The sequence below is a fragment of the Teleopsis dalmanni genome, chromosome 2 (genome assembly GCF_002237135.1).
Source record: "Teleopsis dalmanni isolate 2A chromosome 2, ASM223713v2, whole genome shotgun sequence".
Taxonomy (NCBI): Eukaryota; Metazoa; Arthropoda; class Insecta; order Diptera; family Diopsidae; genus Teleopsis; species Teleopsis dalmanni.
In genome coordinates this window covers 3,985,250-4,000,788 of record NC_051847.1, presented here as the reverse complement: position 1 = coordinate 4,000,788, position 15,539 = coordinate 3,985,250, and the positions used below count along the sequence as shown (strand labels likewise).

The 15,539-nt window shown below is 30.5% G+C and overlaps 1 protein-coding gene across 1 annotated transcript; it reads left to right on the top strand.

Annotated features, from left to right (window-relative positions):
- Positions 1-9,589: 9,589 nt before the first annotated feature.
- On the top strand, positions 9,590-15,327 carry LOC119677965 (poly(U)-binding-splicing factor half pint). Its single transcript, XM_038089557.1, has 6 exons — positions 9,590-9,716; positions 9,845-9,938; positions 12,733-12,968; positions 13,028-13,086; positions 13,647-14,150; positions 14,224-15,327. Exons 1-6 carry the CDS (start codon positions 9,714-9,716, stop codon positions 15,206-15,208), a joined length of 1,881 nt encoding a protein of 626 aa, XP_037945485.1. The 5' UTR covers positions 9,590-9,713; the 3' UTR covers positions 15,209-15,327.
- The last annotated feature ends 212 nt before the right edge of the window (positions 15,328-15,539 follow it).

Below are 15,539 nucleotides of genomic sequence, written 5' to 3'. Positions count from 1 at the left end.
ATAAATATTTTAATGTGAAAAATAAGTTAATAATAATAAGTTCTTTACTAATGTTATATTTGAGTATATTTGAATATTTATACATTTACTATGAATATGCATTCATTATTATTTACATATGTATAAGAATAAAAAATAAAATGATAGATTTATGTACTTATACAATATTTAAAATACTATATATTTAATGAACATACGATTATAGTAAAAAGTCTCAAATAATAAATCAAATATCTATGAATTATATATATTAATTTTATTTTATTATTAAATTTATTAAATTTATTAGAAACACTCATATATTTATTTAGATAAATTCAGAAACGTGTGTAAAGAAAATAGTTGTCATATTTTCATGCAACAATTTCTTATTCAATTTTTTTTATAATAATAATGTACTTACTTTATGAAGCGAGTTACAAATCAAAAAAGGAAAAAACATTCAACGACATTGTATTTCATTTTTAAGTACTCTAGAGGATTTGCGAAATACTTGGCAGAAACACGTTACTTGGTAATTATGTATAGATGTGTATATACATAAGTAAGTACGTAAGTAAGTAAGTTAGTAAGCAGTGAATATGCTAGACTTTACCAAGTCTTTTAACGTGGAATCCCATACCTTTGCCGTAAATGGAAAAATTCCTTTTACTCCACGTGCATCGACTATCAGATATCAAGCAGTTGTTGTGTGAACATTCAGTTTGATGCTTGATGTCTATCACAGTTATATACATTTTAAAATCACATATACGCAGTTATAAAATTTAATAGGGGGAAGTTCTATCTATCTATCAATATTTAAAAAGTGATAAATATATTACAATTTCGACTCTCCTTGAGAGTTATCAACAGGATTACGATCGTATTTAACAAGAAAGGACATACACAAAGATTAAAAATATATAAAAAACCATTTTAATAAACAGGTCGAAAAAAAATTTCACACAACAACTAAATAAAAATTAAAAAGATATCAAGTATCAATACAATTTCTTTTCCACACTATAAAATATATTTCATTTAAAAATGTAAGAAATGTATTTCTTTTGTTATTAATATTTACGTAATATTCTTATTCGCAGTGTTATCGATTTAATTGCCACTAAAACAATAAAAACAGATCTATACTCTTGAGCCCCCAATTGACTGCGACTTTTGTACATTTCTTTAACAGTATGTAGTATAAGAAATATAATGACCATCATCGATTAAAACATACGAAGACAACAAACGCAGTAGCATAATCATCATTATCATTGTCATCTCTGGCTTGATATGGTATTTTACCATTTATATATGCGATCTAAAGTCGCCAACGTGTCTTCTATGATCAGAATATCATACCAATAAGCGTACCAATAAGCGTACCAATAAGCGTACCAATAAGCTTTTGGTTGACGTATTTAATTGCGTCTACTTTTTGTTAGGTTTTTCAACTTTATATATATTTTTTTTCCAATAAATTCAATTTCTAACTAAAGTTTAATATCGATATACAACGTACCATAGACAATGGGCATAATTTTTACCGTAATTGCAGGAATGCTTCAACTTCGTGCAGAGTTGAGGATAGAAGGAGTTAGGTAAATATAAACTAAACTATTTGTTGTTTGTGAACTTTTTTCTCACAGTTTGAACTACTAACTAATTATGTTCACGTTCGAATAGTAAAAACGTTGACGGTTTGTCTGGCAAAGAACATTAGAATCACATCACATAAGAACATTTCAAACATGTGACAGAGTTCGATATTCTGTCATGGTTCCCAGAAATTTGCTATGATGTTTTTATTCATCAATAAACTTGTTTATTCCATCCAACCAATATGATTGAATTTTAAATAGAACAGTATGAAAACATATTTCGCATGAAATTTTTTCTCATTAAAGTTTACATATGTATGTAACATTACATATGTTACATATGTTACATATGTTAAAATACTAATTAATTTATATAGTATAGTATAATTAGTATTTTATTTAAATATTTTAAGACATCAATTAAATATTAATATGTATAAAAGATAGTAGAAATTCAATTATATGATAGTGTTTATCGTTAGTTAGTTAAAATATATTTATATAGGAAAAGTTAAATATTTGATCCCGTAAAACTTTATTATTACATAGTTTTAGTTTTACGTTTTGGTTTTTTATTTGCGAAGCATTTCAATCATTTTCGCAGTAAAACATATAACACAAGTAAATTCTTCCTTCAACCAAACTATGCTTAGTCAGAACCACCTCAATTGATTTTCAGTTTTGATATATTCTCATGAATAACGCATAAGTTTGTTAAAACAATTCAAGGAACCATCAACCATCAATACCTTCTCCATGTTATTTGTTGATGCGAATTGGTGGGTGCTATTGTTTGTTCAGAATTTTATTTATATTCAATTTACAAAAGAAAATAAAAAAAAAAAATTAAAGTGATAACCAAGTAGTTGGATGCAGTGAAACTGAAAACCTCTTCATGTCCATGTCTACGCAGAGTGTATAATTGGTCAAAATAATTAAATTGAAGGAAATTGATTGTGTGTTATGTGTTGTGTGTTGTGTATTGTGTGTTGACCACAAAAACCGCTATGTCACACGTTTTTGTCCGTTTCACCTGATTACATTGATTTAAGCTTATTTAAATGCAACAAATCACTTTGCTGTTCAAAACTATTAAAAACCTTACAAATTTGATTCGGTGCCGCACGAGGTGTATAACTGCTGAAGAGTGGAAAGGGCGCACGCAACTCAGTTAGCGGTTCCAACACAATTTTGAATAATTAATATAAATGATTGATAGGAAAGTTTATAACTGACGCAGAACGGAAGTCTCATAGTCGCTTTAAATTTGCAGAACTTCCTATTACCAGTATGCACTATGAATATAGTATTTTAAGAATTTTAAAATACTCGCATTACGCACTTGTAACATATAATTTTTTTTAATTTTTAATAAAATATAACTCACAATTATTAAATTTCACATACAAAAAGAAAATATATACATAAAGTAATCAAAGTAAGATATCAGTGCAGCTGTTAGAATGTTTTGTCATTATCTAGTACAGAGTTTCTCAAATTGTACGCTGCGTATCATTTACTGTTCCACAATACAATTCCCAGTCGTTCGCGAAAAGGTGGGAGATATTGTATTACAAACAGTTTACAACTGCGCGATATCACTGGAGCTTTACGTAGAATTTCAAATTTCAGTTTCTCCTTAATTGAAAACCTCTGGTCTAGTGCATGCGCAATATAAATTAAACATGCTAGGAATTTACTATCTAGAGCAGGGCTGTATAGACTACAGATGACAAGTTTTTGTGTACATTGGAGGGCAGCATCCATGGTTATTTTTGGAGAAAATTAAAAATACGGTTAATAATGTTAAATTTAGTTTTATTAATTATTTATTTATCATTTTAGCAAAATATATATGTGATAGATTAGAAATATGTCGGACTGTGCTTTGGACGGCACAGTCCGATCCCCATCTAGAGGATCTTAGAAAGTGGCCAAATTTTTAATTGAAGAACATCGTAGGTGTCATTAAATGTTGGAAATGCTTTTAAATCTTTTGAGATTAATACGGCAACACGTTGTGCCACCAGTCCTTACTAAATCCTTATGACTACTGTAACGAATTAATCATAACCTTATGAATTTTATTTAAATTCAATTCGTAGTGAATATATGTTGGCATATGAAATTAGAATAGAAATACTAAAAAAAAATGGCTTAATAAAATTGCATAAATAGTTAAAATTCAAAAATCAGTTGATTACATCTATGTAGAAATGCGAGGATGAAAGATATATTTATTTTTTTGTAGATTAAACCAACACATGAATGTAATTAAAATAATCGTCAACATTATTGACTATTATAAACCACTGTGAGTCACAACTTTCTTCAGTATACATGATTAATGGTCTTACTTTCATAATTTCCAATATACATGACTCTACTGTCTTAAGTCATCGCTTCCACGGTCTTCCTTCTGCCAAATATTCATTTTGTTTGCCTTTAAGGATCGATTTAAGTATGCTATCATCCGATTTTCAGATGTGGTTTCTTGACAAAATGGATAATTGTTCTGTTCTTGGACGATTGCGCTAGTTTGGCACTAAAGTGAATTTGAAAAGTATTTTTAAGGTCTTGAATCAATGGTCCAAAATGATGCTTATTACTTTTTGTGCAAAGTTTGGGACCTTTAGTCTTGAAAATTGAGACTATAAGACTACAAGACAGAATTTCAATAATAACTTTTAATAACTCTTACTCTTAGATTCTACATACTACACCTCAAAAATAAATTCTTTTGTAAGATATACATCACCAGAAATAGTAGAAATCGAAATTTGAACATTTTTAATAAACAATCTGATCTTAACTTAATCAATACATCGATTGGTTATAATATTTTGAGACAAAGCCACTATTATGCTCAATGGATAAATTTTAAAGTTATTTTCATTAATAACAGATTTGCAAAAAAGTAGTGATATAGTAACAAGACTAATTTATACAGACTTAGATGTTACCGCTAATGTACTGTTTGTTGGAAATCTACATGCCTGAAGAACAGGATGATTTGCGGGCACGTCTTAGGATGATCTAAAATATTTTAATGATTAGTTAATGGCTCAACGCAACGAATATTGTGTATTAAGAAGAGTCCTTGATGCTATGCCAAAAGCAAAGAACTGACTGACGAAGAATTACTACAAATAAAAATTGGATGTAAAAATATATTATCTACGTAGTAAAGTGAAAAACAAGTAGGTGTCTGATAGAAGTGAAGTTAAAATTGAGCCTCATCTAAGTGGAAGTATAATTCAAATTTACTTGCAACTAAATTCAGTACTTTACCAACTCAATAGGATAGAACCGGAGCTAAAAAATGCCACTGTCGCAAGTTGTGTAAATAAAATATAGTGGAATCTACTTAAAAATATCCTTATACTATAGTAAACGTACTGTGATTGATCATGATGAATTTATTGAGCGATAATTGATTAAATAAATTGTCAATAGCCTGAAGTGTCGGTAGTTTTGGATGTATGAATTCAGCTTTAAAGAATCGTATAATACAATATTGCGTGTACTTATACTAGGAACACTAACTAAATTAATTAAATAAGTCAAAAGATAAACAAACGACTTTACAGTTCCTCACAGAATAAAAAGCCATCAATAATAAAACATCTTGCCACAGCTGTGGAAAGAACTTAGTCACAACCAATATAAATTCCGCATTAATACTTATTTTTCGAAAAAAAGTGAAAAAAGCTTGGATATACAGCTTTCTTTAGGTATACGAATTAAAAGAAAACGGAACAAGTACTCACAAGATGGAAAAAATACGTAGAAACGGATCAACGAATGTATTATGAGTACGATACAATATCATAATCTCAAATTAGTAATAGTTCCATCTCGACCAAATAATGGTAAAGCTTTATGCTAACGACAGAAAGGCGTTACATTAAGAGTGCTCAAAAAATTCTTTCAAAAAAATCATAGATTACTACAAAACTATCACATTTCTCCAGTAATCAAGTGTTTAAATTTGGACCATTTCAGTATAACAGACAGACATACGTTAGTATTTGATTACCCATGTCTGAGCAGAAAGTAAATAGAGTAGAAACCAAAATAATGTCTGAGAACTAAGCGGTGTTATTAGCCCACACTCTGCTAAAATTTATTCATTTATTTAATTGCATATATTTCCTCAAGGACAAAGCGTCTGCGTTATTTTGTGATGGAATCCAGAACATAAAGGACACGAAAACAACGAACAGATGGAATCATCAAATGTGACACAAATCTTGTTGGTCTTTATAAGATATGAAACCAAAAAAAGAACCTAATGAGCGGTTAAAACAACTGGATTAGCATAATAGACCACCTGATTCAGTGTGTTCTTCATAATAATAAATGCAATCAACTACCTAACACCTGTCTCACACTAAGTCAAAACACTTCAATGGATTCTATATGCCATCATTAAAACATTTGAAAAAGTCTTGCTCTACTTACCTTATAATTAAAATTGGCGATCATTAAAAAAACCGTCTTAACTTTATATCTGTTATATCTGATCCTATTTGAAAGAGTTTTTGTGGTAATATCTTCGTAAAAGTGCTCCTCATAATTAGTAATACAATTGATCATATGCTATTGATTTGTAAAAAATTGATAAAGCAGTTTGAAACCCGACACTATAAAACTAAATAATAGGATAAACCATACAAATTGCAAACGAAGAGATTTACAAAATAATGAATCTGAACTATGTATATTGATATCATATACAAACTCAACTTGGCACTAAATTCACGTAGAATACACATCTACCCAAAAAAACTTTCACCAATCACACCAAAGTGATATTATTCAATAAAAAATCTGAAAATGAAGACTGCTACTTAAATCAACAAAATAACTCATATTAATATTATGGATGACTTAAATGCATACGAGCTAAAGATCTATTATGTTACAATTAACAAGTTTTTTCGAAGAACTTGATTGGATTTTTAATGTTACTTTTTTTGCCAAATGCAAAACAAGGAGTTTCTAGGTTTATCTAATTAAATTGATAATAGTTTTTAAGGAATGTTAGGTTAGGTTAGGTTATACCGGCGATCCCTGGTGGATCCACTTAGGTCTATTGGTTCATTGTGTTACCGTATGTGTAGGGTTTAAAACCGCCTAGAATCTTTAATGAAGCTCAAAATGCTGTTTAATGGCAGGTCTTGTAGTTGTTCAATATCCTCAAGAAAGGAAGCTCCTAGAGTCTTGAAGAGCCGCCGTACATGAGTTGAGCAAAAACATAGTAGATGGAAAGCACTCTCATCGTCTTCCCACATCGTCTTCCCACGTCTTCCCACAGCTGCGACAGATTTAATTGAAAGGAAGACCCAATCTTCTAGCATGGTTCTCTATTTTACAGTGACCTGTAAGTAAACCTACCAAAAGACCGATATCTCTCAGGGGTATCTCAATGAGAGTTTTGGATTTCCTTTTATCGGAACGTGGCCAGATTGCATACAGATGCCTTCATATCGTTGAGTCTTCCCATCTTTTATTAAAAATTTAGCACAGAAAGAACACAATAATGCCCAGATTACTTAGGTGTTCCTGGTGAGGTCCTGAAGCACTCTTTCTGGCTAGCTCGTCTACTCTGCAATTGCCCAAAAAATATCTCTATGATCGGGAACCCAGATTCTAGAAGTAGAAGTATTTAGCTGCGTCGACATTTCGTTTAGAGATGTGTGGCAGTCAAAAACCGTCCTAGATGTAAATTGGACTGAACTCAAAGATTTTAAAGTTAAGGACGAATGTTAAGAGGCTAATAATATAATTCTTATAAGTCAGAAATCCTAGAAAACGTATTTGGTACATTGTAATATATCTCCACATGCACAGTAATAACGGTGTTCGTGAAACATTTTTCTAATGAATTTTCAAATTTTTACGTCTTAGAAAAAACACTGCAACTCTGAAAAAATTAAAGTTATTGTATATAAACAATTTAAATGCTATTATTCATGAGTTTATAATATTAGGTGTTATTCCGGTTGCAAAACCTGCCATCATTCTTTAAACTACTTAGTTGTCTAACAATATTAAAAATGATCAATATCAAAAACAGCATAGATTTTAGGAATAACACAATAAAGATCAGAATCTCTTTTAACATCTCAATAAAATTATAAGATAGCATTAGAGTTTAAATTATAACGAAATTGATTTCACGATTATTGTTTCTTTCATCATTTTGTAAAGTCAATATTCTAACCTAATATGTGGAAATGTGTTAATGGCACAATACCCAGTTTAAGATCCAAAAAAGCCAGAGTTGCCTCAACTCTTACTTACTTGATTTACGATGAGTAACCCATTCATGGATTTCGTTGACACAGTTGTCCTGCCCAGACGCCTTCATGTGCGCCTTCTCTAGTTTCAGACATATATTTCTGTTATTATCTCCTCAACTTATGTACTTCTCTAACATCTATTCCTACGATTGCAGCCTAATACACCTTTTTACTAGAAAATCGTCATCTATCACCAAAGCAGCTAAGCCGCTGATATTAGTTAGTTCACTGAATAATATGTCTCATGAAACTTCGTACAGCTTATACTCCATTCATATGCGACAGTTTTTACGAAAAAGTATTTCTCTCGAGGACTTCTTGTCCATCATCAAAGACTTGTTCTGTGATAAACGAGCTGGAGTAGGTAAGTTTTGTAGATTGACAATGGTAATTATTCGACTGATCTTCTGTATGACATGGTAATTTTTTGTCTAGTATTCTGGCTCACATGGTAATTCTTCGTCTAGTATTTTGATTAACACAGTTGTTGGTTACTATAGTGCCAAGAGAGATTAAGTCCTAGACAAGTACGGAAGTGTAGTCACCAGCAACCAACGTATACTTTGTTTTGCCCTCATTCGCCAATAAACCCATTCTGTAAATTCCTTCACGATATCAGTTTTGGCAGTAATACCATCAGTATTACTATTCACTATGATATCGATGTCATCAGTGTTCTTGGCGATCCCTTATGGAGTTATCAAATACTATTTTATAGAGGTTATGTTCATGGTCTTTTACCAGGATTTATTGCAATGTAAATATCCGGTCAGAGGTGGAGCAAGAAGGTTTCTTACAGTAGCTAGGACCCTTCCGCGACGAATGAACTCGCAAAATTTTGTGCATTTTGAGAATAGAGCATTTTGGTATTCCAATCGTTGAGTATACTCTTACCTGACCATACTCTTCAAATGAGCTGATACATGTTCTCTATCAACACATTGCTGACAACCTATAGGCACATTGCACGTATACTATTTGCGTCTGCCGCCCTATTGTTATTCAATCGCTTTATAGCAACAAGCACTTCATTATGACTTAGTGATAAAACACCAAAACCATAATTTTTTTTGTATTTACATGTGTTTATCAACTACAAATTTTTTTAAAATCTTTTATTTGGCATATGTTTACTGATTTAGGCAATGATGCCAAGTTATTCATAAGCAACCAAAAGTTGTTCTATTGGAGCATGCATGTCAAAAGAATACATCTATTGTTGTTTTGTGTACATATAAACTACCTTAAGCGATCAACTTGTTTTTGCTACACTTTTGAGTTGCCGAACACACCCAATGTATATATCACCACTATCTAATAGCATTATATTTTTTGCCTAGTTAACATATATATTCTATCTAATATTTATTCCTCGTAAAACAAGCTAATGAAAGAATTAAATGTAATATAATTTTATTTACATTAGTACAATTATAAATCAATATTAAATATAAACTCTAATAACTTAATATATAATATAATATATATAATTAATATTAATATATATAAATAATATTTAATTTATAATAATTTAATGTAAATAATTTTTTTATTAATGGTTAAAACTTTTTTGACAAATCCGGTGTTATTTAAAACATATAAAATACATTTTTTAATTTTTGAAATAATTAGTACACTACAAAATAAGTTGCTCATAATATATAAATACTAATATTATTTTGAATATGGCAACTCTGAAATAATTTCTGTGTTTCATTTATCTGACGCGTATTTGTAGTGTGCAAATTTTGTTAAAAAAAGATATTAAAAATCGGTTTAAATTAAAATTTATATTTAAGTTCAAATAATTAATTTTGAGATGGTAAGTTTCTATATGTATTCCCTTTTCATTTAAATTTAATGAATGCAAATATCTGTACCCATTGGATACTCGAATTGTATCTGCAAGAAATGTCACCAAATTAGCTTGTTTTTTTTTTGTTTTTTAAGGGATCTAATGATAGAGAAACTCGGTCTTCACCTCGTGTTGATGAACCCCTAAGCGACAATATAATGCCAGCAAAAAGATCGCGTTCTGATTCAGGTATATATATTATACATGCAAGTATACCTTGTTTCTTATATATATATTAATATGTAGATGCTGTAATTAGGAATTTAATAATATTTTAAAGGAAATATCGTTTCAGTTTTTATTTTAAGCATTTCCATTGTTAAATATATATTAATAAATATAATATAATATAATAATATAATAGTACATAATAACTTTTAAAATATATCATTTTTTTTTATACAATTATTAGCCTAATAATCGGTTTTCTTTTTGTTCTGCTTAAGTAATTGCAGACACAAATGCATGATGATGTCAACGGTCAATATGGTAGAAAGTTCTGCATAACACATGCAAGTGCGTTGCATTGCAACAATCTTTAAAATAACTTAAAGCTATAAAACATCTGAATATCAGATAAAAAAATTAAACGTAAACGGTGATTAGTTTGTAAAAACAAGTACTTCGACAAACTGAAAACAAAAACAAAAACAGAAACAAAAACGACTGTTAATATGAATATGAATAAATTTAGAGTCCAGACGAGTATGTACGGAATAAAAAATAAATCTTGAACAAGATCTTAAAACCTCACATATATCTTGACAAGCACAATTCGATTGTTAATATGCATATGTTTTGAATAATGTGAGGATCATTAAGAAATGAAATTATTGACATTTATTGATTCTTCTTCTCTCTTTTCTTTTGTTTCTTTTGTATGCATTTTTTTAAGTTTTTTCCGCCTTGATAAACGATAAACGATATACTGATGAAGTGTCATGCGTTTGCCATTCTACTCAACATACTACACAATTACTTCTGTGAGCACCATCAACTTCAAAATCGATATGGATTTACAGTTTTCTTGGTTTTGGCGATTGACTAGGGTCACAGTGATACTCCTGTTACATACATGTTTTTATCTTTTATTTCTTCAATTATTAGTATTTATTTGTATGTTTTAATTATTAGTACAAAACGGATTTTTTAATTAAATTTTTAAACATATATTGTAGTGTTTGCTCTTATAATTAATATTAAATACAGCTTTATAATGATACCGGAATTTATTTTACAATATGTCTTTGGGTTCAAACATATTTCAAACATATTTTAGTCTTCGGAAAACTTTATTTACTTTTAATTTCTCTTAATAAAATTGATTTAATTGAGTTTGCACCTCATGCACCACCACTTTATAATTATAAAAATATAATTTCGAACGTTTGGAACCGGAATTATGTGTGATATGTGCGATATGTGCGAAGCTGTTTACATAATTATAACATACAAACCAATATTTATTATAAATAATCTTTCTTAGATAATCTTTATTTAAAGAACATTTCAATCCATTTGTAAATCGATCTCAACTATATTTTTTTATGAGAATATAAGTTGCAATTGCACCCAAAGACTTGCTTTTTCCTTATTAAAGGAAAAATAAATACCATTATTACAATATATATTTTTTTTTATTAGAACTTGTCCATATAATAATCTGTTAAATATTTAAATCTTTTTTTTGTGTTATACTTTAATATTTATTGTTGCTCTTATTATCGTTTCAGCGTTTTTATTTTATTTTTTTTTTCTTTTTATATATCTGCAATGTATCTAAATGTGTCCTAAATGCGATAATCTCAAAGCTTGTAATCCTGACTTCGCCATAGTGGATATTGTTGCATAAGGTCGTTTCCTTAAATCTATTTAACATATTTTTCTTAGTCTTAAAAATGCAGAAAAAGGAATTGTATGTAAATGCTTATATGTATAATGTATAATGTATATAAAAATGCTTATATTATTTGATAGCTCCTTAATGAGGTTCACATATATTCGCATATATATATTTAAAAATTAAATATTTAGGTGTGATCATTATAAACCGGCATAAAAGAGCATATATATATACAAATCCTCTTTCCGTTTATATAAAAACTCGATTTTTTTGTTTATGGAAATAAGACTATTTTTTCTACTACATATTTTATTTTATGTTAATATTTTGGGTGCTTTACATTCTTACATTTTTACAGCATTTATAAAGTTGCATTAATTCATTTGGGATTAAGTTCATCATAAGCATTAATTCGCTTTGACTAGGAAATACTTGTATATCATTCAAAATGCGTTTTTTGATCGTCAAAGCAATTGTAAGTGTAAATTTAAATCAAATACTTATCGAGTCGGAGTCTCTTTATATTAGTTTCCATTATATATACATAATACATAAATAAGAATTTCGTGAACGCTGCCAGACGATAATTTATTAATATTTTCTTTGTTTTTATCTTTCTTGCAGGCGTGAGTTTTTATTTAAAATGATGCTATGCTAAACTGAAGTTTTGTGTTGTACCACAGATGCTCTGAGACCAAAACATCAATTGTAATGCAAAGTACACACTTTCTAACCTCTTGTATAATAAGGCTTTGCTTTACTATGATAAGGTCCGGTCCGTCCATCGTTGATCAAAATCTTTTGATTTTCATCCAATCGATAATATACAATTCGTAATTGTACCAATTCGCTGTACAACAATAATACAGATGCTTTAATCCATTCAATCCAATCAACAAAGTCTTATAGTACAATTGACTAGAATCTGTGATCCTTGCATAACAATGAATATGTTGCAATGAAGTCAAGTAGTTTGTTTACTTGATTTATGTAAATAATTAATTGAAAAAATTATTTTCATGAAAACACATCGGTTTCAGAGCTGTCGCTTTAGTTGAACACAAAAGAAGCATAAGCAATAAATAGCCACAAAGATATAGAAACTGTTACCCGTTTTTTAACTACTATTCCTAATTCTAGGCAAGACTTCTGAGTCGAAAATTCCATACATTTCTCAGCCAATTTATGATGTCAAGCAGTCGGGAGACGTAAAGTTCGGTCCAGGTACAAGATCCGCTTTGCTTGGTCTCCTTGGTGGGGCGTTACCAAAACTATCATCAGAGCAGCATGATACAGTAACGAAGGCGAAGAAGTATGCAATGGAGCAAAGTATTAAAATGGTCCTGATGAAGCAAACATTGGCGCACCAACAACAGGTTTTAACTCTGCTCTTAAAAGTCTCAATAAGATATAAATAAAATTCATATATTCACAGCAATTAGCATCTCAACGAACACAGGTTCAAAGACAGCAGGCTCTGGCACTTATGTGCAGGTAGGTCCCTTTAAATTTTAACTTCTAACAGTAGTAAATACACGTTTACGATTTTCTAGACGTCTCAATTTGATAAAGGTTTTTTGTAAAGTTCGCATTCTGAGCAGTTGTTTCTATTAGGCGCAATGTCTATAGACATTAGTTGTCAAGATATCGGGCTTGAAAGTTGTGAATTAAATAACTCGTGTAGTTATTGTTTGCATAATAAATGTAAAAACTACAACTTCAAAATCGGATATTTCGAGAATTCAACTATATCTACATATTACGTAGTGAAAAAAGTTGCTCTGAATGACAGCCTTCAAAAAATCGTCGTCAAATTTAGGTGTTTAAGAAATCGTTACAGTGCCATACTAAGTCTACAATGATGTTAGTATAACAAAGTGAATATATTGTCTTGACATAAATAACTTAACTCGAGTTAATGAGTTCTGTTTCTTATAAGATATTAAAAATGTGCTTTTGCTGATAAGATCTGAGTAGAAAAGCAGTTATATATTAAGCATAATTGCAAATACAAGAAAGATGTTTCATTCTATCTATGTTTAATACATTTTTAGGGTGTATGTCGGGAGTATATCTTTTGAACTTAAAGAAGATACAATACGTGGAGCATTTCTTCCATTTGGTCCAATTAAATCCATAAACATGTCATGGGATCCAATTACACAAAAACATAAAGGCTTCGCTTTTGTGGAGTACGAAATTCCTGAGGGAGCGCAATTAGCACTAGAACAAATGAATGGCGCACTAATGGGGGGAAGAAACATAAAAGTTGGTAGACCTAGTAATATGCCTCAAGCGCAACAAGTAATTGATGAAATTCAAGAAGAGGCTAAGAGTTTTAATCGAATATACGTCGCCTCTATACACCCTGATCTATCTGAAGAAGACATAAAAAGTGTTTTTGAAGCATTTGGTCCAATCTTATATTGTAAACTTGCCCAAGGTACTTCATTTAATTCTCACAAAGGATATGGATTTATAGAATATGCAAATAAACAGGCAATGGATGAAGCAATTGCGAGCATGAACTTATTTGACTTAGGTGGACAATTGTTGAGGTATGTACTGTAGTTACATATAACTTATAATGGTGAAAATACTTTTCAATAATTTTTCAATTAAAAACTATAGAGTGGGACGCTCAATTACTCCACCGAATGCATTAGTATGTCCTACTACAAATTCAACAATGCCTACTGCTGCCGCTGTTGCGGCTGCAGCGGCTACAGCAAAAATTCAAGCACTTGACGCAGTTGCAAGTAATGCAGTATTGGGGCTTTCAGCAACAAGTCCGTCCCTAGGAATCTCTCCAATAACAGCACCCGGCGTTGTATCAAAAGTACTTCCAATAGCAACAGCACCTAATGCTTTACATCCTCCTAGTGTTACAGCATCTACTGGTTCAGGGACCGCATTTTTGCAAGCTGGAGTTTTCCAAGCCCCAGCTATTGCACAAACACTTCTCACTTCTGGATTACCTACTGTTTCAGCGGATCAAACAGTGATTACACCAGCAACTTTACTTGCTGCAACCAATATACCAACGGTAACACCAGTTGGTCCAATAGGAGCTGTATCTCTTCTGACTACTGATAACAATATCTCAACGATGATCAATTCTGTACCAACTATGAGTACGAATTCAGTTGAGAATGTAAAGAAAGCCCATGAAAAACAACAAGAAGAATTGCAAAAAAAGTTGATGGAAGAAGTAGAAACACAGACTCTGCAGCAACAAGAAAATATGTCGATAAAAGGTCAAAGTGCGAGACAGTTGGTGATGCAACGCCTAATGCGGCCGCAAGAATCGAGGGTAATTATATTACGAAATATGGTTGGACCAGAAGATGTGGATGAAACACTTCAAGAAGAGATTCAAGAGGAGTGTAAAAAGTTTGGCACTGTTAGCCGTGTTATAATATTCAATGAGAAACAAACAGAAAACGAAGATGACGAAGAGGCAGAAATAATCGTCAAAATATTCGTTGAATTTTCTAATGCGACCGAGGCTATACGCGGTCGCGATGCTCTTCATGGCAGATTCTTTGGTGGAAGACGAGTAATAGCCGAACTTTATGATCAATCATTATTTGATCATGGAGATTTATCTGGTTAGATGATAGATTATATATCAAATTAATTTTAATTAAATAGTAAACTTTCTTCTTTAATGTATTCGTATGTAATGTAACCCAATTACTTGTTCGCTAATAAATATATTTCTTACTCTGTAAATGGGGTATTTTGATACTTGCTTATGAAATATAAACGGTAAGTATATACATTTTTACTTTAAATGTTTTAAGCACTATTTGTTAATGACTTTCTTGTTAATATGATTTCTGATTTATTGTATATTGCTGTTAAAAATGAATTTATTATGTGTGGTGTGTTAGCTATGTATATTATTCATATGGATCTCAACATAACATAGTATATTAAAGGCT